Genomic DNA, 24,931 nt, shown 5'->3' with positions numbered 1-24,931 from the left:
GTCAAGAGTAGATGTTTGAGTTCTCTACTTCAATTAGCTTTCTTGCTAAGTGCCCTTCTCTCCTATCCAACAGTCTCGTTCTCTTTGTCCCTCTTTCTCTTTCACCCGCCTCTTAAAACTCTCACTCACACGTAAGTGCAACTGCACATGACATGTTAGATTTATGAGATGCTCACTTTGGGCTACCCGAATTCGACTTTGAACACTAGGGTGCCATTTCAAATGCCAGTGACACAAATGAGCAAACACACACACACACACACACACACACACACACACACACACACACACACACAGACACACACACACAGAGGCACACATTTTCCCTCATACTCACACACAATCATACAACACTAAGAATAATTATCTCCATTACACTAGCACATTTACACTCACTATGAAATCCATGACATTCCTCTATTACTGACCTCTATGACTGTTTTATTGCAAGCATTTAGATTCCAGTTGCTTCTTTCCCTTGTATTAATCATCTTGTGTAAAGCTATTTTTATACAAAAGTAAATGATAAATTGTTATGTTCAAAAAGTAACAATAATTAGTTACATTGCATATCATAAATCTGTATTTGGCAAAATGTTTAAGCCTGCAGGAAGCAGAGTTAAAGGAAAAGCCCACCCTGAAAGACATGAACTCTGTATTGAAATATTTGAGGTTTCTTTTAGTGATTCTGGAGATAATGTATTACGTAGTGCTGTATTTTTCTTATTCAGGTGAGTGAATAGGACATTGCTTGTAATTGAAGTGGACATTGCTAGTGCAGGTTCAATGGTGTTTAAAAGTCGCATGCTTCATGCAGAGCTACGCGACCAAGCCTGTGATTGGTTGTCTAACAGGAACAAAATATTAGATTTGAATCTCGCCAAAATGTTCAATCACAGATCATATTTGTCCAGCCTATGGCATGCTAGCCACTGGGGGAGAAGGGCGGATCATCCACAGGTGGGCAAATTACATGGAGGTACGGCCATTTTTCTTGCAAGACAAGAAAATGCTGGCAACGAGAATGGTATGTGCCTCTGTCTCTCTTCTAAATGCTGTATGTTTATTATATGTTTTATGTACAATTGTTTTTGTTCGTTTACTGTTTATTTATTTGAGACATGAAATAGCTAACTGTGCTAACTGTTTACTGTTCCTTTATTTGTTCTACTAAACTACCCTGCTTTCTCGAGTTCAACATGTCACCCCGGTTGTTCCTTCTCAAACAAGCACCATGAACAACAGAAAGGGGTTAAAGTTGCTATAAATGAGGTGTGACCAAGCTGATTTATTTCAAGATGGATGACATGGAGGAGCAGCAATTGTTCTTCCTTAGGTTGTGGAAATTGTCATTCAATTTTAATAACGCCACCTGCAGTACTGGGGCACTTGCACACAACAGCGAAAACAGACCTGCAGAGAGTATGTCAGCCTGTAAGCTTTCTAAGGTGATTTCACCTTCAGTGAGGCCGTAAAGCACTGTTGCATCACTGTCTTTAGGAGATGAATTCCCACTGACGACACAATAAGCACACTGAACCACACTGTTTGTAATATAGGAATCTCCATCCATCCATCCATCTTCAACCGCTTACTCCTTTTCAGGGTCACGGGGAACCTGGAGCCTATCCCAGGAGGCACAAGGCGGGGTACACCCTGGACAGGGTGCCAGTCCATCGCAGGGCACAATCACATACACACTCACACACCCATTCATACACTACGGACACTTTAGACACGCCAATCAGCCTACCATGCATGTCTTTGGACTGGAGGAGAATATAGGAATCTATCCATCCATTTTGTGTACTGCTTGTCCTACACTGGGTCGTGGGGATATCCCAGGAAAGTTGGGGCACAAGGCAGGCAACACCCTGGATGGAGTGTCAATGCATTGCAGGGTATAATTGCACACTACAGACAATTTACAGATGTCAATCAGCCTACAACGCATGTCTTTGGACTGGGGGAGGAAGTCGAGGAACCCAGAGGAAATCCCTGAAACAGGGGGGGAACATGTAAGCTTCGTGTACATAGGGTGGAGGAGGTAATCGAACCCCCAACCCTGGAGGTGCAATGCTAACCACTAAGCCACCGTGCCCCCAATAAAGGCTTGATATACAAGTCATGTATGGTGGATTTTTCCTTTAAAAGCTCAATATTACATGGCATAACCTCACCAGTAGAGGGCACCTCAGCACATAACAAATGCAATTCAGGCTTCACTAGACCAATTTAAACTAGAACATGGACCAGTATTCCACATCAGTAGTTTGGTAGGTTAGATTAAGTATTAATAGTATTAAGGCACATCAACAAAATCGAATATTATGTCAAATCAAATACACAATAAAGAAACCAAAAAACACTCTTAAAGTGACTCTTACTGAAATGGATCTTGATCTCCTTGGCTGCTTGGCTTGGTAATTACAGTAAACACACTAGCTCTAAAAGTACGCAAGTATTCCCATGTATAAAAAATAAACAAGTAGTGTTTAATTCTCAAAGTCAAGAGGTGATAGGCTGGGGTCGAGAAAAGTGCGTGAATCCATCAGTGTTTATGCTTGAAGAGGGCCTCCACTGAAAAACAGAGATGGAGCTAACATCAGGTTTTTTACAAGCAAACAAAAACATAATACATTTCAATGCAATTACATGATCCAGAATTCATAATGCTTACATCATATTTACTGATAAATTCTTAACTGGAAAACATTCACCTTAAGCAAAGACGCTGGCACATCATTTAATGTTATAATATTAAAAATATCTGTTACTTAAAGCAGATTCCTCAATTACAAACAAACCGAAAACTTCAATATTTAGAGAACCGTGGCGTGCGTGCTGGCACACTCACTGCTGTACTCCTGCGGCGACATCTGCAGGCTGATGACGTGATTAAAGTGCTTCAGCCAATCCAGCTGCTCCGCCTCTGTCTCACAGGTGAACAGAAAACTGCGCTCAGGCGTCACTATGGTGATGCCATGTTGCCAGGTGCCGTTGCTTTGAGTGCTGGCCGGTAAGCCAGGACTGGCGCTGTAACCCAGATCTCTGTGACCCAGGAACACCTCGCCTTTAGCAAATGCATCCTGCCAAACACACACACACACCACACAGACAGGCTTTATATCCTGGGGTATTATGAAATCTGCTTCCTGTTAAGGATGTCTAATAGTGAGTGAGTCACTAGGTGCAGAATGCCTAAGCCTTATGTTCTGGACAGCATTTAGCAATGGATGCCTCAAATTTTATAGTAATACAATAGTAAACTACATAACAAGATGTGTCTTCCTCTTCATTACAGCAATGTAAATACTATTTATGGAGACAAACAATATGTGGGAATCCTAATAAATATCTCTCTTTTATTCTACCTTGTCACGTTAATAATCTAATTAATAAAAATATAATGGTTAGTGTTAGTGTTAAATTTCTTTAGTAAAACTGGCTCAAGCATGTAAAATGTCTGAGAAAATAATGTAAAGTATTTTCCTGTCTTCACGTTTTGTCATCGAATAGAACATAAAAAATAAAAATGACATGAACAATGAAGGGCGCAACTTGATGCATTAATCACTTTCAGTGGAAATAATACTATGTTCGTTATTCCTTCAATCTAACATTTCCTAAAAATGAAAATTAAATTCTGTTAAGAAATTGAAACTAATCTGAAAAGCTAAATTTTTCACATGGCCAGGCTTTTTTATATGAACATCACATGATCTATTACTCATATTTCATGTTATGGAACTCCGCATTACTAGCGCTCACATCGTTTGAATTGGTTTACATTTGAATAAAGTCAGGTAATACTAATAACCTATAATCGTCCCACCACTACCAGTAGGACATGATGACAGCAGGTTATATTGTGTGAATACAGAAAATATCCATTAAGACTGTACTGCTGGAAAATCCACATAGTTAATGATAACACGGTATACTACCATCCTGTGTGAATTACTGTTAGTTTTATCATCAGACACGTCTCATCAGGAAATCCTAACAAATGAGGACGCTTTGAGGTAGAAAAATAGAAACCAGTCTTACCAGAGGATCCTTGAAATACATTAATCTCCTGTGATCCAGGGTGAACCACCGCTTCTTAAAACCCTCTGTTTGCTGCAAATGAAGTGATACAGCGATAAAAACAGATAGCGAGATCAAGAGAGAAATGAAGCAAACATACCATTTATTACACTTTAATTACATAATTTATTTGTAGCACTACAGTATATACAGAAAGCAGTATATTTGGAGTCATGAACTGACTGATTGGTTGATTAGTAAAGACTGTGGCACAAAACCTGATTTAACTCTTCGTAGCTTTTGCACCTTATTTTTGAATACAATAAATGTTAAAGAATTACAGAAATCTGTGTCAGATTCCCGCATGTCACCCCCCTCACCCATCCTACCATTACTTTGTTATCCTACTGTGTTCACCTGTTCTGTGTTACTTGTTCCTCCCTGATTACTCTCACTAATATATATATATATATATATTATATATATAACTTTGTTATAGATTTTTTATTTTATGACTTCTACATTATCGAGTCAGTACAAAAAATATTTTAGATTCCAAACATTATTTTCCAGCACAAAATTAAATGTTACAGAATAATGTTTGTACATAACATATTACGTAAGAGACAAAAAACACGATGAAGGCTGCTGGGTTTTTCTGCAAAAATAAGAAGCAAGTGTGAGAGTCAAAGTCTCCAGAAGAACTGTGGCTGGTTCTGCAAGATGTTCAGTAAAACTTTCAGCTCATTTCCTTATAAAACTACACAAATTATACCTGAGACCAGAATTTTTATTTTTTTGTCACACCAAAATTGACTTTGTTTCATTTACTACTGTTTATGCTCATTATGGTATTTTTTTTAAAGTAGAAACATTTAATTTAATTATTTTGAAGGCATCTTTGCTGCACAGCATTTCTTTGCATGTGCCTACAACTTTTGCACAGTACTATATATGTTTCAAAATTATTCTAGAATCCTTTACAAAAAGGGATTCAACCACCCAAAGTTTAATACATTGGAAAAGTTGTGATAATCCATCCATCCATCTTCTACTGCTTACTCCTTTTCAGGGTCACGGGGAACCTGGAGCCTATCCCAGGGAGCATCGGGCACAAGGCGGGGTACACCCTGGACAGGGTGCCAGTCCATCGCAGGGCACAATCACATACACACTCACACACCCATTCATACACTACGGACACTTTAGACATGCCAATCAGCCTACCATGCATGTCTTTGGACTGGGGGAGGAAACCGGAGTACCCGGAGGAAACCCCCGCAGCACGGGGAGAACATGCAAACTCCGCACACACGGCCCCGGCGGGACTTGAACCCCGGAGGTGTGAGGCGAACGTACTAACCACTAAGCCACTGTGCGCCCAAAGTTGTGATAATAGTTTTGAATAGTCTTTCCTTTTTTATTTACAATTTTTATTAGCCTATTTTAGTACTTTTACATTGTAAAGCACTTTGAACTGCATTTTTAATGCATGAAAGCAGCTATTTAAAAATAATAATAATTGTTATTATTGTTGTTGTTCCATCCATCCATCTTCTATACCGCTTATCCTTATTGTTGTTGTTGTTCTTCATCTTATTATTATTATTATTATTATTATCATCATCATCAAGACCACACCCACCAAATTTTGTGTTTCCCACGATCTTTATTCTTAACCTCAGCATGTACATACTGCTCAGGAGTAAGTCCTGACTGCAGCTTTAGAGTCTGGTTCTACCGGTTTGTTCAGTAGTTGACTGATGTACTGCCAGTCTGTGGGGCAGATCTGCAAAACCACAAAACGGATCCCCTCCCGCAAGTATGACGCTGAGTATGAAACAGTCAAGAAAATGTCTACTTTGCACAAAATAGGCTCATTCAGTGCATCGAATCATTATAAACTGTGATCTTAACGAATGTGTTGAATGTTTTAAGGTAAATTCCACAGAATATGTTGAATAAAATGTTGCCTGTTACATTATAAGAATTCATTATAAGAGCAGTGAATAGGTCATATTTTCTGGACATAGGAGAAAACTGGAGTACCTCAGATAAAGTAACCGGAGCTCAGGTTCGAACTCATCGAGCTATAAGACACTTATACATACAGACGTCTGACTCTTCACTGAACATGCAGAATAACACATGATGAGTAATTAGTGTGTGAGCTTACCCTTGGTCCTGTCTTCTCCATGTAACCCTCTTTCAGGAAGTTTCGTGTCAGTTTGGGTTTTAACTGAAGAAAGAGCACACAAGGCATTTAGCTTAGATTGGAGTCAAGTTGAAGTTCAAAATCTGCTTGCCAATGTAAAATAATATAAAAGGTATATAGACGAATAACAGTAAGGAGAAAATGAATGAATAAACTCAGTTAAATTAATTTCATAAGGACACTTTTATTTCATTTTTACTATAATCTGTCAGTCAGGGCTTTTTTTTTTTTTTTTCTTTTGCTATTGATTATTTTTGCCTGGAATGGGAAATATGCTTCTAGCATGATACTACCTGCTAGTGAGCTATATGGAAACGTTATGCTAGCATTCTGGATTATGGATACACAGCTGATGCTATTTTGCCTATGATTTATTATTTATATATCATAGGCATAGTTATATTTTTATTTATTTTTGACTTAAATAGCATTCAGTAATTATGTTGCTTGTTAACTGACACCCGCTGACTTGTAGTGGTCAGATCCTAGATCCTACTTTAAATATTTTTGTGCATGCAACCTGCCTGAAATGCTGCTACAACTTTCAGTCTTTCATCAGTGTTCACAAAAAATCTAAAAGATTTCAGTATATTTTTACTAATCTTAGAATATTACACACTTACATAGAACCCCCAAAGACATGTTTTAAATCATGTTTCTTTACTACGCAGCAACCCAACTCATCAATAAACAAATTTATTGCCATGTTTTAATAGATCTTTAGCTTATAGCAAAATTAAATGTATGTGCGGTATTTATAACCACACAATAGCAGAGTAAAGAGTCCAACATATTAACAGGAACTGAAAAGAAGAAGAGGAGTGTACATAGATGTGCGTGCATATATATATGTGTGTGTGTGTGTGTGTGTGTGTGTGTGAGAGAACTCTATTATTAACCCCCTAAACTCCCAGGATCCATCAGATGGTCCAGGCTGAGTAATGACCGATTAATAAGCAGAGCCATGATGGTGTTAATATCCTATATTTACTCACTTCAAGCTCGGAAGCCCCAGGGAATGCTACTTTCAAGTAGTGCAGCTGGACGGCTCGAATCGAGTTAAACCAGTCCACTATTTCCTGATAGAGAGAGACAGAGAGAGACAGACAGATACACCATGTATATCAAGACTGGATTGAATACATTGAACAGTAAAGAACAGCTTTCTCGGTAAACTCTCATGTTCTACATAAAGTGAAAAAGATTTAATAAGAAAATAATTAACAGTGAGGTGGTGTGATGCAGCCTGATGTGGATTGTTTTCCTATAGCAGCACATCCTGTAATGTTTTATAACACAGCAATTTGGCAACACTTTTTTTTTTTTGTTACTAAAGACAACAGGTTTATACACGTTACCTGGTTATTCTTATGTTTAGTGTTGTGGAATGTCCTGGAAACAAGTTCCTATTATTACTTAATTATAACATCCTCCTTCTCTCTTTAAGTTAATAAGCCAAAAATGCAGTCTGTCAGGTTACTGACTTATGCTTTTAATCTATAAAACTGTAACTTAATGGATTAGATTTACTGACAAATAATAGTCTTCCAGGTGGTGTTTATGATTTGCAGTTTCTCAGTACCATGACAAACTGCTTAAAAATAAATAAATAAATAAATAAATAAATAAAAGTAATAATAATTTGAATTGAGGGAAGGACTCATATGAAAGCTGCTAAAACATAAGTGATAACAGGTTGTAAACATCCGTCTGTAACTTGCAGAATTTTGTGTGCTTTTTTGTGGAAAACTACTTGAATTGCATTAAATTGTTTTGCATAGTCTTTCACAGTGATGTTTGTTGGTAAATAAGACCTTTTAGCTGTACTCATGTTTGACGCATGTGAATCGAAGAGAGCTTTGGATGAATTTACAATGTATTTCCTATAAATTTCTAGCCTCAGTATATTCTGAAATGTATTCAAATACTGACCTTGCTGTTGTCGTGATAGAGGAAGATATTGCGCGTGTTGTAGTCTTTAAGGTAAGTGACCTGAAGGCCGTTAGGGTTGCCGATCTTCTCCGGCTGGAATGAGGCGTTGATGGTGTCCACCTTTATTACAGCTTTAGCTTTATTTACTTCTTTAGCCTGTGTGAATGCAAAATGAGAGAGTTACTCACAAGCATGCACATTAGGGCTGCAACTAACAATTATTTTCATAATCGATTAGTTGGCCGACTATTTTTTCAATGAATTGATTAATTGGATAGGGGGAAACTTTCAGTACTATTTTTTCGGCTACTCAAAATAAAATCCACATACTAAGTGTTACAAATATAAACTTCAGACTAAAAATTTACACAACTGTTTGTCCAATTATATAAGACTGAAAAGAACCCAATACACACAGACACACACTAGAATATATGTTACTCATGCTTTTTGTGCATCCATAAATAATAATGCATAATTATTATACTTATACTTACGGCTTAGACTTCCGGTTAATAATAAAAAAAAAAAATGGTAGTGTTCCATTTGAGATGATATTACATTTCTAAAAAGTACATAATGCATAGCGTAAGTGTATAGTACGTCATTTGGGATGCAACTTTAGTATTTACGCTCCGAAGCGTGTTTTTGAAAGAGAAGTAACGTAATAAGTAAATGTACCCCGTGCCGTGTGCAGACCAACTAATCAATAATGAGATTCGTTGACATTGATTTTTATTATCGATTTTATTGAGTAGTTGTTGCAGCTCTAATGCACATGAAGAAATTATCACCACGCATGCATACGCCATCACAAAGACACTTAATGTGTTCACTTCATGCACCATACACAAAAGAGTTCAAAAGATTAAAACCTCTTTAGGACAAAATGAAGAAGACAAATATTTAGTGTTTATTCAACCTTCATGTTCCTTCAACCTTTTGCACTAGCTCCCATTCTAACCATGATATACAGTAAATAGTTTCTAAATATCCTCCAGGCCATAATGTTTTTTATTCCACAGCATGTTGAATTCTCCATTCTGATTGTGTTGACTAATATTCTATAACACTAGCTCTGACTAGTTCTGGTTTATATTAATGTGCCAGTTCTAATATGTTATTGATTCCATAATAACAAATGACAAAGCGATTTAAATAAATAGATTTAGTCATTGTTGAGATGTTTATTTTAAATATATGCAAGTTTTCTGTCTAGTCTTTAGGATAGATTACTTTGGACTTTGTTGTTTCTCTGTAACATGATAAGCTGCTATTTTTATCTTATTAACCTCAAGAGCGAGAGAAAAAAAATAGATGCTGTGAAGGAACTACTGTTTATATCTACTATAGCATAAGCGATAACAGGAACTAACTTATTTTGCAGACATATGTGTCTGTGTATTTATAGTACAATATATTGTGTTGAATTTCCCTCTGAGAAGGTCATCTTTAGTCCATCTTTCTTGGACAAAAATCACAGAGATGTTCAGACAGGTAAGCAGGTTTGACTTCCAGCACCAGGTGAGGAGAGGCAAGGAGAGGTTGTACAAGTAGTGGCCTGAAGATTACAAACTGTGTTAAACCTCTCATCACTGACACACACCCTTCTTCTTCAGCACACATGAATATTTCAAACACTATTACACCAGAACGCTCCAGCCTGTTCACCCCAATCTATATTCTCACTACTCACAGCTGCTTGAGGAGGAAAAACTGCACATTTGCTTTGCAACCTTAGTGTTAGCCTATACCATTCATAGCATCAGAGTGTAGTATTCTTGGCATTCCCCAATTTCTAATGTCCAGAAAAAAAACAGCCCAATTCTTTTTGATTAATTTGTGACAAAAAGGTAGTGCAACATTCAAACACTTTTCATTTATTTTTACAACAATTAATAGTGCATTTGTTGCCAAGTCATATGCTAATAAAAAATCATCCAGATTGCCATTCAAAAACAAATTTCTCAAACATGACCCTAATTGACAGCTCATAAGAAAAAAATGCCGTTGGCATAAATAATTTTTCTGCAAAATTTCTCTTACTTTTACAGATTTATTTAGCTGCCATAATTTACAGACAGTGTTACGAGGAATCAATTTGTTTTGCGGATGTTCCGCAATGTTAGACATAACTATAAATAGATAAAAAGTGTATGCTGTTTCTTAATAAATAAAAAAAAATGTTATCATTTGCAAATTACCATGGTGTTAGAGGCAGTCGATTTTGCTAAGCTAATTGAGGAAACCATTAATGTGACTATGGTTGGAATATAATTAATATAATAATGTAATTCATTGTGCAGCACTGCTACACTTTTCTGAAGGGTGCCGTGTATGAACTATGTTTAAAACTCACATCAAACTTTGTGTAGTACTTAAGTGTCCCTTCTCTTTCAGACAGGACAAATCGTCTACTGAGGAACTGCCCGTTGTCTCGCCCCCTCTTCATTAGCACTCCATCTCTGGTCCCTGTGATCAAGAAAAACATGACGCATACAGTATTATCGAGGTTTCTGTTGATAAATCTGTTGTTGAAAAAATGCGTCTTTATGTTGATCTCTCATTATAAAGGTTAATATTCACCCTCTTCATACACCAGCGGCTTACTGTCCTGAATAAATTCCTGACGCTCATACTTAGCTCTGATCCACTGCTCTTTCAGGACTCTATGAATTCACACATGCACAGATACACATATTAAATCGTGCGTCATATACACAGTACAGTACATGTTTACATTTTAAGTCAATTGCCAAGCAGCCAGAATTAGAAAGCTAAATTCTTACATGTTGAGCTTTATAAGTGAAGACGATGTCACACCTGAATTTTTGAATTTTTTGCATAAAACTGATCATTTTGTTCCTTATATATATATTTTAGGGGACCAAGGACCAAAGGTTCATAGGCACCACATTGGAATTCTATTGTATTATTACTATTATTACACTATTATTATTACTATTGTTGTTATTATTATGCTTCCACATGGAAGTCTATGGCAGCACAAAGAACACTTTGTATGATTTTTATGGAATCTGGACAGTGATAGGACAGTCTCTGCTACCTACATAGGAATATTGGCATACGCCATTCAAGCACCACCAATAGGGCAAATTCTGATATACATTCACAATAATACCTCTGCAACACAATTCTAGAAACACAAAGTCATAGAAACAGGATTCCAATTTGCAAGTGATGTTCACCTCCAACATATTGGATTTATGTCATTTTGAATTTTTTTTTTTCCAAAAATCTCCTTCTCTTACAATATCTCAGCTACAGCTTGATGTTTTGCCTTTGCATCTAGTATATCTCCTTTGGTGAACAAGTGCTGATGGTCCTAGTGGCTTCTGATCTTCCTCCTTCGCTAAGTGGTGGAGCCAAATATGCTTGGCCCCCTTAATTGCTGCTTGCAGACATATGTTACATATAATACATTATACACACTCTTGTTCTGTCTCTATGTCCGGATTTAATGTGTATGCACTGGTGCAGGCTAGACTGTATGTTAACCATGTCTTAGTTAAACACCAGATGGCCACCTTAAGTCCAACCTAACCCACAATCAGCAAAGTACATATGTCAACACCTTTTTTTTTTTGCAAAGCAAGAAATTATTAGTCTGGTCTCTTTGGCAGACTTACTGGCAGTCTTTGTGAGTGGGTTTGTAGTAGTACGCCGGCACATAAGCCTCGAATTTACTTTTGGACACCTCGTTTCCATTCTCCGCCATAAACTGAGACATAGGGGAAAAAAAACACTCAAAACACAGACTTATACATCATGAACACACGCAATTTGTCAGTTGGTATGCACAAGAATAAATTGCTCCATTGTGTGTCACTGCTGGATTGAGAAAAAATCCCACAACTAAAAATATCCAACCAGCAGCGTCATGCGCTCAGAAAACACACACAAGATGCTGAGGCTAGATGAAGACTAACACACACTGCATGGAAAAAGGCAGGCTTTAGTCTGTAAACTAACTGTACACCTACAAGATGAACAGTAGATGTGTCTAATAAAGTAGCCAGAAGAGTGTTCTAGGTATGCCTGAAAATGCTCTCTAAAACTTCATAAAAATGGAGACACGCTGAAAACTGTTAGGCTACAGATATCTGATAAATGTGAAATTACATCAAAACAAACTGATACATCCAATATTGCAGTTACTGTTAGCTAGTTATTTGACAGCACAAATGTTGTTTTTCATGCAATGAAACACTTTTTTTAGTTTTGTGTTGACAGAAGCTGAATTTTCCACATTAATAAGGAATAAAACATAACTGGACATGACGTTAAAGACAAAAAAACATTAAAGATGAGTTAGTGTCAAGTGTAGGGCTGGAACGACGTGTCAACGTAATCAATTACATCGACTATGTAAATTTGTCGATGCCGGGAATGCGTCGATGTGTTGCGCTGTTTAAATTCATTCCCGAATGACAGTCAAGCTGATAATCAGGCGTTATGCCAAACATCCAGAACTTGATCAAAAGTGTGGGAATATTTTAAACAGAGACTGAATAAAATGGTGCTATGCGCACTGTAAAATTTAAATGGTATACCACAGCAGCACAACAGCTATGCATGAACATCTCAAAAGAAAACATCCCCAGCTCTCCAACCTATTACAGTAAGTTTTCACATGACACTAGGATACAGGCCATATTTTGTGCTTAATACGGTTGCATGCATACAGCATTCTGTTTTTGGCAAGCTGCCGTGTGTACAAACTGTGAGGCACGCGGCTTAATCGAACTCTCTGCACTTGGTTACAAAACATATAAAGTTGTGGTTGGTTATTTAAAATATCTGATGAATGAACTTAAGGGTGGGTGAGCTAGCAATTTGTCATCATTGATCTTGAACAGGGTCCACAGAAGAAAGAGAGAAAATCATTCACTGCTCTAACTTTAGCTTTAATAAGAACCATTGTATATTTAACTAATATATTTAAAACAGTGTTTTAAGCTTTGATTACTTTAGTTAATTTTTGTTGTATTTTTTTTCTTGTTAAACCTACCAAAAACATTGTTTATTTCATTTAATCTTTGATACTGTCTCTATGGTTAGAATACTGTTGTGACTTGAGCTGTTTGTTCGTACAAATGTGTTCAAGAAGATACTGCTGAATGGACAAAACATTTCAGGACTCGCACCTGAAAGCAATTGCTGTTGTCAGTTTCAAACAGTAATTGTGAATGCAGCCGTAGTAAACACCTTTCCTAATAATGCCTACACTGCATAAATCTTAACTTTTGTGATAATAGCCATCATTAGTTAAAAGTACATGCATAGATTTCATGTTGACATATGTCACTGATATACATTATGTTTTGTGTTGTTTTGTTTCTCAAGAAGATGCAAAGCTGTGTGTCAGATTTTTTTCAGATTTATTTCACTTGTTTATGTGATTTGTTATATTTTTCTTGGCACTTTATTTTTATGTTGGAAATTTTTATTTGTATATTGTCGTGACGGACCGACAGCCGGCGCGCATGATAAGAAAGTCGCTCTTTCCCCGACTGCCGCGCAGGCACGAAGCGGACAGCCTCGCGCCAAACACACCATCAGCTGGAAGGACCGTCACAGTGGGGCGGAACCGCCGACACTACACCGGCCGGCGATTGGGGAGTCAGTCGGGAGAATTCAACCTCTCAGGCGACGGGGGAAGAGTATAAGAGGACGCCCTTCCGCCCGTGCGAGGGAGAGTACTAACTCACAGACCACGTTCGGGTGCGGATGAAGACGCCAGCTGGTGAGATCACACACGACGGTGGATGACGGCACGGGAGACCCCCACACACTTCCTGGGAATCCCGACACGCCCTCGAGAGCGTCGCAATGCCAGCCACACCCCCACAAAACCTCTCACACTCACCCACACACGCCTCCTCACTGCAGACAGCACCGAGTAAGAAGAATAAAACCTTAATCACTGTATCACTACAACCAGTCTCCTGCGTGTCTGTGCTCCGCCCTTTCCCGGGCTATTTCCCTTACAATATTTGTTTAATTGAGAGAATATTTGAATAAAATGTTGACATATCAATGGCAGAGGTAAAAAATTTTTAAAGTTAAAATAAAAAAAAGTTATTATTTATTGGTAAATTAACCAAAGGATTAATTGTCTACCTAAAAAAAATAAACATAAGACTAATCGAAAAAAATAATCAAAAGATTAATGGATTGCAAAAACAATCAATAGTTGGAGCCCTAGTCATGTGGCACAGAAATTGATTGTTTTATTATTCTTATACCACAGCAATTTGCCAACAATTAAGTTTTTTGGTTATCAGATAAAGAATGAGGTCATACTTTTTATCCATTTCTAGTTATATTTGGTATTATGGAACGTCTACATTTTAGCCGACTTTAGAGCTCTAATTTCCATCTCAGGCACTACTACAGAGCTCATTATGTTTCAATCAATCATTTTCCCCATCTCACAGACCTTGTTTATTCAATTAAATTTTGGGAAGAATCTATACATTATTTATAAAGTAAAAAAAATATTTATTTATTTTGAAGATAAGGTGAAGATGCAGTACTTTTTGTTTACAATATTAAATCTCCGTTCATAGCAGTCTTTTATGTATTTAGTGTTATACAAAAATGCACATTGTTTTGCATTGTTTAAGATTCAGAAATAAAAATGTCTTGGGAGGAGTCGTAAGCTGTCTTCATTACAATTTTGTTCAAAATATTCTGAGAAATAAATTGAATAGAATTGTGAAGCCAGTATCATGAATCAAATTGAATCGTGACCGGAGTTTATTCTTACACCCCCATCCTCACTTTTTTCCCTCACACTTGTCATGAAGACTTTCCTGTGGTGAAAAACCTACAGACCATTACAAAGCATTGACACTGGAAACTCCTTTCATTTTTCTGCCCTTCCATAAACAGAAAACTTCCCCATATCAATAATTATCTTTTTGTTTGTTAAATAACAGCAGGTTTTTAATTATTAGACTTAGATTATATCTGTGTGTAAGCTGTTATTACAGAAGCAATAGCACGTTAATATAAACCTGTGATTTTCCATGCAGCAGGAATTACTGTCAGAGCTGCTGTTATGGAAAGTTAATCAACAGCTTCTGACCAGTCAGAATCAAGAATTCGACAGTGCTGTACTAGATAAAGACATAGCAGTGTTTTTCAGTTACCTGAACTTCAGAGTCCTCCCAGTGGGACAGTAGGACAGATTTGACCTTTCCGATGTTGGGAATGTTCCGGTGGATGCCGGAACAAGTGAGGCAAATAAACACTCCCAGGGAGCAGGATCCCCATTCTGGGTCTGAAACAAATAAGTGAAAAGGATCGAAGAGGAAAATGAGACATTGAGTTAAAATAATGTTGTTCGTTATTTGCCTATTTTTATTGTTTTATAAGTACTGCATACACTAATGTCAACAAAGATAGTGAAAGAAAGAGAGACACAGGTGGCCAAGTTTGTGTGAGTATCTATACTCATTATGAAAAAAATGGCAAAGCATAAAAGGATTTACCTCCAGGATAAAAGTATCTATTAGCAGATCTAGAAACATGGGTCCATCCAAGTGAAAGTATTGATAACTATGCTGTTAATATTTAAGCATTAATTATATCCAACCATCCATACCAATCAGCCTACAACACGTCATTGGACTGGGGGAGCAAAACGGAGTACTTGGTTAAACCCCCAAAGCATGGAGAGAACATGCAAACTACATGAATGCAGGGTGGAGGCAGGACTCGAACCCCCAACTCTGGAGATGCAAGGCAAATGTGCTAACCACTAAGCCACATGCCACCCTTAATCAAAAATCAATGTTTATAAAATTTACTGATTCTAGACAAAAATCCATAATGCAAGCTATAGAGATAAAAGATTATATTATAAATCTAGAGATTCCTATCCCTACATAAAACGTGATATTTGTATCACCACAGCCCCCTTTTTAAACCTGTTCAACATTCACATGATACTTCATGAAGTGCCAGATGAGTTTCATAAAATCAAACCCCAAAGGCAACACAAAACAAGGAAGAGAAACAGACAGCGTCTTCTGATGTCATGTCTATTAAGTAATAATTAAAAGAAAAAGGAATGAGTCTAGTTGCAAACTTGAAACTTGGAAAGTACCATTTAGAGCTTGAGAAAGGGAAAGGGAAGGGAGCGAGAGAGAGAGAGAAATAAATTTGGGGAATGTGCCAATAGTGTATAAAAGTACGCTTTGTAGTTTCACAACCTTCTTGGAAAGAGTTTTGGATGACACACAATAATGTTCAGTCTTTAGCCAGGGTGAATGTCCACTCCTTACAGCTACACACTCACTCTGTGCTTATCTGGGTGTCCCCACACCTGTAGGTTTTATCTTACACACTCACCGGTATGTAAATAAGTCACTAAATAGCTTTACACACACACTTTTTTTTTCTTAGGGAGAAAAAAAAAAGATAAAATTCTCACTTTCATACATTATTCCAGTCTGTGTGACTTTTACGTGCCCACAGGGCAAAATTACATCATCAGGAAACTTTATTTTTGAACAGTTTGTACTAGAGCAAGCTGAAAAGGGAGCTTAGAGCTCTGAAAGTGAAACAAATCTTAAAACAGCTTCCTACTCGAATGGCTTGTGTAGAATCAAAATCAGAAGTCAACTAAAAAAAAAGTCTATGCATATATTGTCATTATTATATTATTCATAAAATGGTATTACTTATTCATATTGGGATAGTCCGATTCACCTTCTGTAAAGTGTTCCTGGAATAAGCTCTGGATCCAACCGTGACCCTGACCAGTATAAAGTGCTTACTGAAGATGAATGAATGACCGAAAGGAATGACTGCAATATATATCACAATGTACTGTTGTCTGGTGAAGCCTTGATGTGACATCGTTTGGTGTGAATGCCATTCATTCCCAACACAAACTTATATCTGAGAATGAGGAAGAATGAGGAAGTCACAGAAGTAAATAAAACAGTTTGGGAGGTGTTTTTCTGGGAAAATAACCCGTGATGAGGTGGTGTGATACCCCAAAGATGATTATTTTCTGATAACAGGACATCTGGACGTGTTTTAATACTACAGAGTTGTACCAATCTTTACTGTACAACATAAAACGTCCGCGAGACAAGTTAGTTCCTGTTACCACTTACATTATAGCAGCTATAAACAGTAGTTCCCTCACCAGCCTTTTCCTTTTCTCTCTCTAAGTTAAAAAAAGCAGCTTGCCATGTTATCAACAACCGGAAAAGCAGAAAGTCATAGAAGTCTGCGGTGGAAAACCATTATAAGGAACTGAAACTGGAGACTCCTTCCATAAATGTTACAGAAATCTTCAACATATCATAACAAGCTACTTGAATTGTACGAAAATGTTTCGCACAGTCTTTCGCAGTGATGTTTGACCAATCAGAATTGAGAATTCAACAATGCTGTGGTGTATGAAGCATTAATAAGCATCAAACAGAAAACTAATTTTCCACTGTGTTTCTGCCAAGCAGCAAGTCTCAACATATAGGTTTTAAAGAACTAATGAATGCTGCTGTGTGGCTTTATCGGACTTTGAGGTATTTTCTCCATGGACATGTCTATTCTTGTAGTGGGGAGCCGCCTGTGCCTGGGCGCTAGAGAGAGCTCAGTGGAAAATTACTTCTTCATTTGTTCAGTTTTCACACATTATATAAATGTATGCTTCTAATATAATATGTTGTGCACTCCCATAGGACATGGACTGGCTATAGTTCATGAATATAAAAAATGCTGGGTTATTTTTTCTACCCAAACACTGGGTTGAGCCTTTTGGGTCATTTAATTGGGTTATTTTCTCAGTCTTGGGTAGTTTTGTGTAACCCAACCACTGGGTTAGCGGCTGGGTCATTTTCACTGACAGTTGAATCAATGTATCCCTCCCCCACCCAGACGCCTTAACCCAGCTCCTTGGGTCAAATCAACTCAGATTGAATTCGCCTCAGGTGGAGGTAGCGGTTTCCACACAGACAGACTGTTAATATATATATTAATATATTTATCCATAAAACCAATATATTTATCCATAAAACAATTACTGTACACTAGAAAAAGTCAAATGTGCGATAACAGTATAGTTTTACATGACATTAAATGCCCTGCTATCTCTGTTAGCTTTGGCTTACTTGTTTATAATGCCCACTGGACCGTAGGTTGGTTACTCTTTTTTTTTTCAAAATCTAACATTTTCCTCTAAACTATATGACTTATTTGAGTCATTTACTTCAAAGTATATACATATATAAAAACACCACTTTAGCAGCTCTAACAATACATTCTGAACACCTTATTGTGTATAAATAAAGGAGATACCATGTTGACATATTTGTTTATAATGTGGTACATTTGATATTTTCAACCCACTTATGCAATAAAATTAACCCAGCACTTTTTTAAAAATGAAATCATCCTTTGGCTTGAAAAACAACCCATTTGTTGGGTTAAAATTAACAACCCAACTTGATGGATTAGTTTAGCCCAGAATGTGTTCTGCCCTATATTTACCCAGCCGTTTGGGCTACAAATAACCCAACTTGGGTTGTTTTTCACCCAGTGTTTTTTAGAGTGTAATTTTTTAAATATATTATTATTATTATTATTATTATTATTATTATTATTATTATTATTATGCACATATTTACTGCATTTTTTTTTAATGCAAGCTTCAATTTCCTACATTTCTAGGCCTGAGAGAGAGACAAAGTGGGTGTGAAGAGATGCAACCACAGGAAGAGAGATGATATGACGTATTGAAACACATTATGAGTCACACGACACCAACAAATATGAAGACCTAAAATAGAGTTGGGTGACTTACAAGATCATAAGATTTACATCTTAAAGAGAATAGTGGATAATATAATATCAGCAAATTTGTTGTATATTACAGTTTATATTCATTAATAAATTACAAATTGTAATTGTTGACAAACTCAGATGGTATAAGAAGAATATAAAACTTCAGGACATGCTGAAGTGATATATTCCTTCGTTATACAACATCTAATTGGTGACAAGTTGTTGAGTAATTTTCTAAAACAGCAGCTCTTACAATAGTATAAGACTACTAACGATAGTAACAACTAATTCACCAGTACCTGTATGGTGGATAGAGATGTAATGGTATGAAAATTTCATATCACGATTATCGTGACCAAAACCATCATGGTTATCAGTAGTATCAGGCTATTGTTTAAATTTGCTGAAAATGTACAAAACGTACTGATACACACACTGAAATCATTTAAACAGATTTTATATTTGAATATAAAGTGATGAATGATTGTCAGTAAGCTTGCTGCGATAGTCGGTACACTGTGTTTGGCCTCACACTGATTACATCACTTGCCCACGTGGCACCGCCCCCACTGTCCTTTTTGCTTTTTTATAGTAATAAAAGTCATGTAGCTCAGTTAGAGAACGGACCCTACAATTAAAAACTGAACGCGGCTGCTCAATTCAGCATGAGTCGATTGAGTCGGAGTTGTAGCACAGGTCAGCAGGAGTAAGATTTAATTTAGCGCGTGACGAGAGTGAGGCAAGCTGACTGACAAGACGATGGCAGAAGATTTGGTTTAATATAAGCGAGTTTGTCATTGTACTGTTTTGTTGATGTTGTGTTTTTCATTAAGAATAATAATGAACCAGGGACATGCAAAGAGTTCCTCAGGGGCTTGGGCTCCAGTGTTAAAAATAGGGCTATATCACCAAAGAGCTAATTTTACTACTTTACTACTTTAACTGCATTACTACTTTACTAACTTTAATTTAGCTACATATTCATATCACCCTGGTAGACATTATAAACAGACTGTGTGTGGTGACAATAATGAATATGAGAATGACACTACTAATATAACCTAATGGTATTGTATTTTTTACATTTATAGAAATAATTACAACAAAACGGCAACTTTTATTTGGGAGATGAATCCAAAGAATCTTTAAAAGAAAATTTAAACATTATGTAATGTATTACTATCCACAAATGTAGTGACACACCCACTATATGTCACTTACTGTAAATTCAGTGAAACTATTAATTTCACATTTAAAATTTACATTTGGCAGCATCACTTTGATTTCCATAAAACTGCAGCACTGCTTATTGAACTGGCTTTTTAGTCTCAAAGTTTTAAGATGTCCCTTTTGATGCCTCCTTCTTCAGTTTCATTTTATGTTTCAGCCGTCTCTGTCTGTTTGGCATTATGCTTTTACTGACCATATAACATACATGTAATATAACATGGTTACTTGCATGTTTGGAAATGTAACAAACTTGAGTAGCTAGTACTTACCAACACACTCCCACTCAATCAATTTGAAAACTACCGGCAATAAGCATATAAAAGGCTGCTAATATTACGAAAAGGTTAGCAGAAGAGCTAGTGGTTTCAGCATACCCGTCTGCCTGTTGAAGCGAGACGCATCGTGATTGCATCATAACAATGAGACTATCTGACTCGAGTCGGACAAATAATTAGGTACATTCTCCAACTTTCTTGTGAATAATTTGCTACTGTTTTGTGCACGCTCTCATGTTCATTTGAATTCAAAAGTTTTTTACATAATATAATTGTTTATTAATTAATGTTCAGAGGGGCACTTTTAAATAATTCAGAAAAATGACAGGGGTTCAAGTCCCCAGATTTAAAAAAAAAAAAAAAAAAGAAAAAATACATGTTGATATGAAACAGAAATGTTTTTGTTAGGAGATATTTATTCAACATTTATGTAAGGAGTATTCAGGGTCAGCGCTTTGTAACAGTCAGTAGGTTTTCCACTACAGTAAAGTCTTCAGGTTGGAAGACTTTGTGCTGCTTTCCGGTTTCTTGGTATCAATCTACATTAGTTTGTTTGTTTGTTTGTTTAAGACAGAGAAAAGGAGAAAAAGGAGAGGCAGGTTATCAGGTATGAGAGGCTAGCTTGTCATGTAAGTTCCACAATATTATGAATTTAATTTTTTTTTTTGTTTTTTCATGCTGTTATTGCAAAATAATCCACTTTGGGATGATTTCGGCTCGGTATCACACCAAGCCGTAGTTAAACACTTTTTCTACAGGACAGTCTTAGGCATTTTATTTCTTACTTCATTTAACAATAGTGAATATTATGTCACTACATTGGTTTCTGAAAGCAGTAACACTGAAGTTAGGCCTAACTATTAACAGTTAATACATATGTAGGCTATTAACTATTTTTTTTAAAGCATATACTGTTTTAAAAATACATTTCACAACACTGTTTTGAAATAAATAAATAAATAAACAGCACGGATGGGAGAAAACAACAACTATTTTGTCCTTTAATTAATCAATGGCTGCAAAACTGCATACTACGAAATAGTGCAATGTGTACTATTTTTGCATACTATATAGTGGAATAGCATATAGGCTAGCAAGTTTTGCCAGTTGGGTTACCTTGGCAACCAGTTTTTCAATAGAGTACAGTTTGATAAGCTGACCACGTGACGTTACCTGTGCGTGTCCGGTTTACGGACACCCCTCTCTTTCTCTCTCTCTCACACACACACGTTAGAAGACAAACATTCCACACGGAAACTGACTCACCGGGAGCGCCGCAGTCCGCGCAGGTTCCGTTGCCTTGCCGCTTCATGATGTCCCTCAGAGCTCGCGCAGCCCTCTCGTTCACGGCCATGGCACGACCACGCTCGCGACACTTTGCTATTGCGCTGAGGCCGCACCTGAACTGCACCTGGGAATGCGCGCGCAAACACACGCACACGCACACAAACACACGTAGGTCCTGACAAGTCGCAACAGGTAGAGAGATAGAAATATCACTCGGTAATCCTACGAGGAGTGCCTGTTAAACTCTCCTGAACAAACCAACGAGGGAAAGGTTCACGTGAAAAAAAAAAATTCACGTGGAAAAAAAAAATCAAATCTGGTAAAAATGTCCGGTAACGTCAATAAATGTGAGAAACTAATGCGCATGTGGAGAGAGAGCGCGAGCTGCGCGCGGGCCCGACAAACAGGGAGTGTTTGAAGAGGGAGTGTTTTTGGGAGATTCAAACACTCGGAAGTGAAACACACACACACACACAGAGAGAGAGAGAGAGAGAGAGCTAGAGCTAGCTAGCTACCGGGTTGTGTTCTAACTTGTAGCGTAAACAGAAAGGCGCATGCAGAACCGAGAAACGCGCGCTTTATAACGACTACGCAGTTGCAACAAGTGCATGCTGCTTGCACTGACAGAATCCCTACAGTGTAAAAGTGTACAAATCCTCAGGGGGTGAAAAAGAAGACAGTCGCGTTTCACATGTGATATGAAAATGACACTAGTTCAAAAGTTTGTATCCACTTGCATCTGAGTGTGATAGCTTATAAATATTCTCCTATAACGTCTATGCCCTGTTTCACATTCCTTGAACAGTTTACCTTTGGGACCAACAGGGTCACAGAAAAATAATCGATTTTTCCTAAACTATTTCCATTTTTTTCCCCAATTCAGAAACCATTGGGAATGCAAACTTTTACACTTAAGTGTATTTACACAACTTTTATTCTGTATTTAGACTATCGATCTCATTTATAAAGTGCCCTGAAACTGCAAACAAGTAGGCTACATAATATTCATCAATATTCATCATGCATCAGAACATTATTATTATTATTATTATCATTATTAATAATAATAATAATAGTGGTTAATAATAGTGGTTAACATGTTCGCCTCACACCTCCAGGGTCCGGGGTTCGAGTCCCGCCGAGGCCATGTGTGTGCGGAGTTTGCATGTTCTCCCCGTGCTGCGGGGGTTTCCTCTGAGTACTCCGGTTTCCTCCCCCAGTCCAAAGACATGCATGGTAGGCTGATTGGCATGTCTAAATTGTCCGTAGTGTATGAATGGGTGTGTGAGTGTGTATGAGATTGTGCCCTGTGATGGACTGGCACCCTATCCAGGGTGTACACTGCCTTGTGCCTGATGCTCCCTGGCATAGGCGCCAGGTTCCCCGTGACCCTGAAAAGGAGTAAGTGGTAGAAGATGGATGGATGGATGGATAATACTACTACTACTACTACTAATAATAATAATAATAATAATAACAATAATAGTACTTACCACTAGATGGCAGCAGATCATCAGACGAACACATGATTGTTGCCTTTCTCTAATTTACAGTAAGGTTGTCTCGACAAGAAGTTTGACTTCGATACCAATACTAAATAAAGCATCACAGTGCCCACTAGCTAAAGAATAATAAGCCAAAAAAAAAAAAACAGTCATTGTCTGACATTCATTTTCTCACTCTGTACAAAATAAACATATATGGTTACAGTTTATTTTATCACTGCGTTGCTTTACATGTCATCAGTTCGTAATTTTGTTGTGGTTATGCTTAAAGTGTTACATTTTTTGAGTTTACACTGAATTAGATTTTTGTAGTAAAAACTTTGTTCATCAACATGTTGGTCTATTTTCAGTTTGGTTAATAGTTTCCCACATTACCCACAATGCAGAACTGTTGATATAGTGGCACCAGTGGGATTTATATTGCATTCAATTAAAGCTCATAACTCCAACCTCTGACTAGGAAACACCCCCTCAACTAGGAATTCCAACTCCAAAACACAGAGTGGTCTCCTCAATGTGGAATGACATAAAATCCACATGGCTGCTCACAGTATCAGTAGTAAACAAATGAGCACTTTTTTATACTGTATAAATAGTATTTGCTGTATAAAGAGTATTAGATCAATTATACATACATTTGTGCCCAAAAGTTTGCATACCCCTTGCAGAATCTGCTACATCTTAATACTGTTAACAAAATAAGAGGGATCATAAAAATCCCATGTTGTTTTTTTATTGAGTACTGTCCTGAATAAGATATTTCACATAGCAGATGTTTACAGATAGTCCACAAGACAAGATAGTAGCTGAATTTATAAGAATTACCCCATTCAAAAGTTTACATACCCTTGATTCTTAATACTGTGTGTTGTTACATGGATGATCCACGACTGTGTTTATGTTTTGTGATAGTTGTTCATGAGTCCCTTGTTTGTCCTGAGCAGTTATACTGCCCACTGTTCTTCAGAAAAATCCTCCAGGTCCTGCACATTCTTTGCTTTTCCATCATATTCAGGGGGGTGATGACTTTTGAATAGGATGATCAGTGTAAATTTTGTTTAATTTTTTTTTTTTTTCCATTTAGTACTGCCCTTCAGATGCTGAATAACATTTTGTCTCCCAGAAGACAAAATAGTAACAATTTACCCTGATCATCCTGTTCGTCATACTAGCTTGTTAAATCTATAACTTTTACAGTTTACTGTATTTAAGGAGGTAAATATAGAGTTATATACAATTATAAGGAGGTAAATATAGAATTTCTGCCTAAAGACGCTTATGCAGTAGGACTTTAGTCCTTTTGTCTGTCCAGCTCTCTCACCTACTCATCTGTACACTCTGCTCAAACTGATCAGCTTTCATGCCAATACCAGCATGCTCATCTTGTAGTTCAGTAACTAGAGGAAATGAGTTTCTGCTATAACTGTGTGCAACTGTCACATATCGGCGTTATATTCTGAAACTTTGACTCCAATGTTTGCCCCAACACCAAGGTCTCCACTACTTCTAAACTGAATGTCTCATTAGTATTAGTTGAACATCTCTGGAAACTGGTGATTGAGAAACTAAGCTCTTGCTTGTTAGTTTTTAGGAGCTAACAGCAAAACCTGAGCTTTATTACAGTGGCACTT

The 24,931-nt window shown here is 37.2% G+C and overlaps 1 protein-coding gene across 2 annotated transcripts; it reads right to left on the bottom strand.

Annotated features, from left to right (window-relative positions):
- Positions 1-2,474: 2,474 nt before the first annotated feature.
- Positions 2,475-22,262, bottom strand: zgc:92360 (uncharacterized protein LOC436988 homolog). Of its 2 annotated transcripts, XM_053637988.1 has the most exons (12): positions 21,775-22,245; positions 20,503-21,047; positions 15,355-15,485; positions 11,827-11,918; positions 10,763-10,845; positions 10,536-10,648; positions 8,177-8,332; positions 7,240-7,323; positions 6,206-6,268; positions 4,051-4,122; positions 2,858-3,089; positions 2,475-2,580 (listed from the first exon to the last, which is right to left on the bottom strand). In XM_053637988.1, the coding sequence occupies exons 4-12, from the start codon at positions 11,913-11,915 to the stop codon at positions 2,552-2,554; spliced, it is 921 nt and encodes a 306-aa protein (XP_053493963.1). In that variant the 5' UTR covers positions 11,916-11,918; positions 15,355-15,485; positions 20,503-21,047; positions 21,775-22,245; the 3' UTR covers positions 2,475-2,551. The 2 variants fall into 2 exon arrangements, with proteins under 2 accessions (XP_053493963.1, XP_053493962.1); XM_053637987.1 differs by lacking the exon at positions 20,503-21,047 and having other exon boundaries at positions 21,775-22,262.
- Positions 22,263-24,931: the final 2,669 nt, after the last annotated feature.

The sequence above is a fragment of the Ictalurus furcatus genome, chromosome 12, assembly GCF_023375685.1.
Source record: "Ictalurus furcatus strain D&B chromosome 12, Billie_1.0, whole genome shotgun sequence".
NCBI classification, from domain to species: Eukaryota; Metazoa; Chordata; class Actinopteri; order Siluriformes; family Ictaluridae; genus Ictalurus; species Ictalurus furcatus.
The sequence above is the reverse complement of the archived record's forward strand: the minus strand, read 5'-3'. Positions and strand labels throughout refer to the sequence as shown.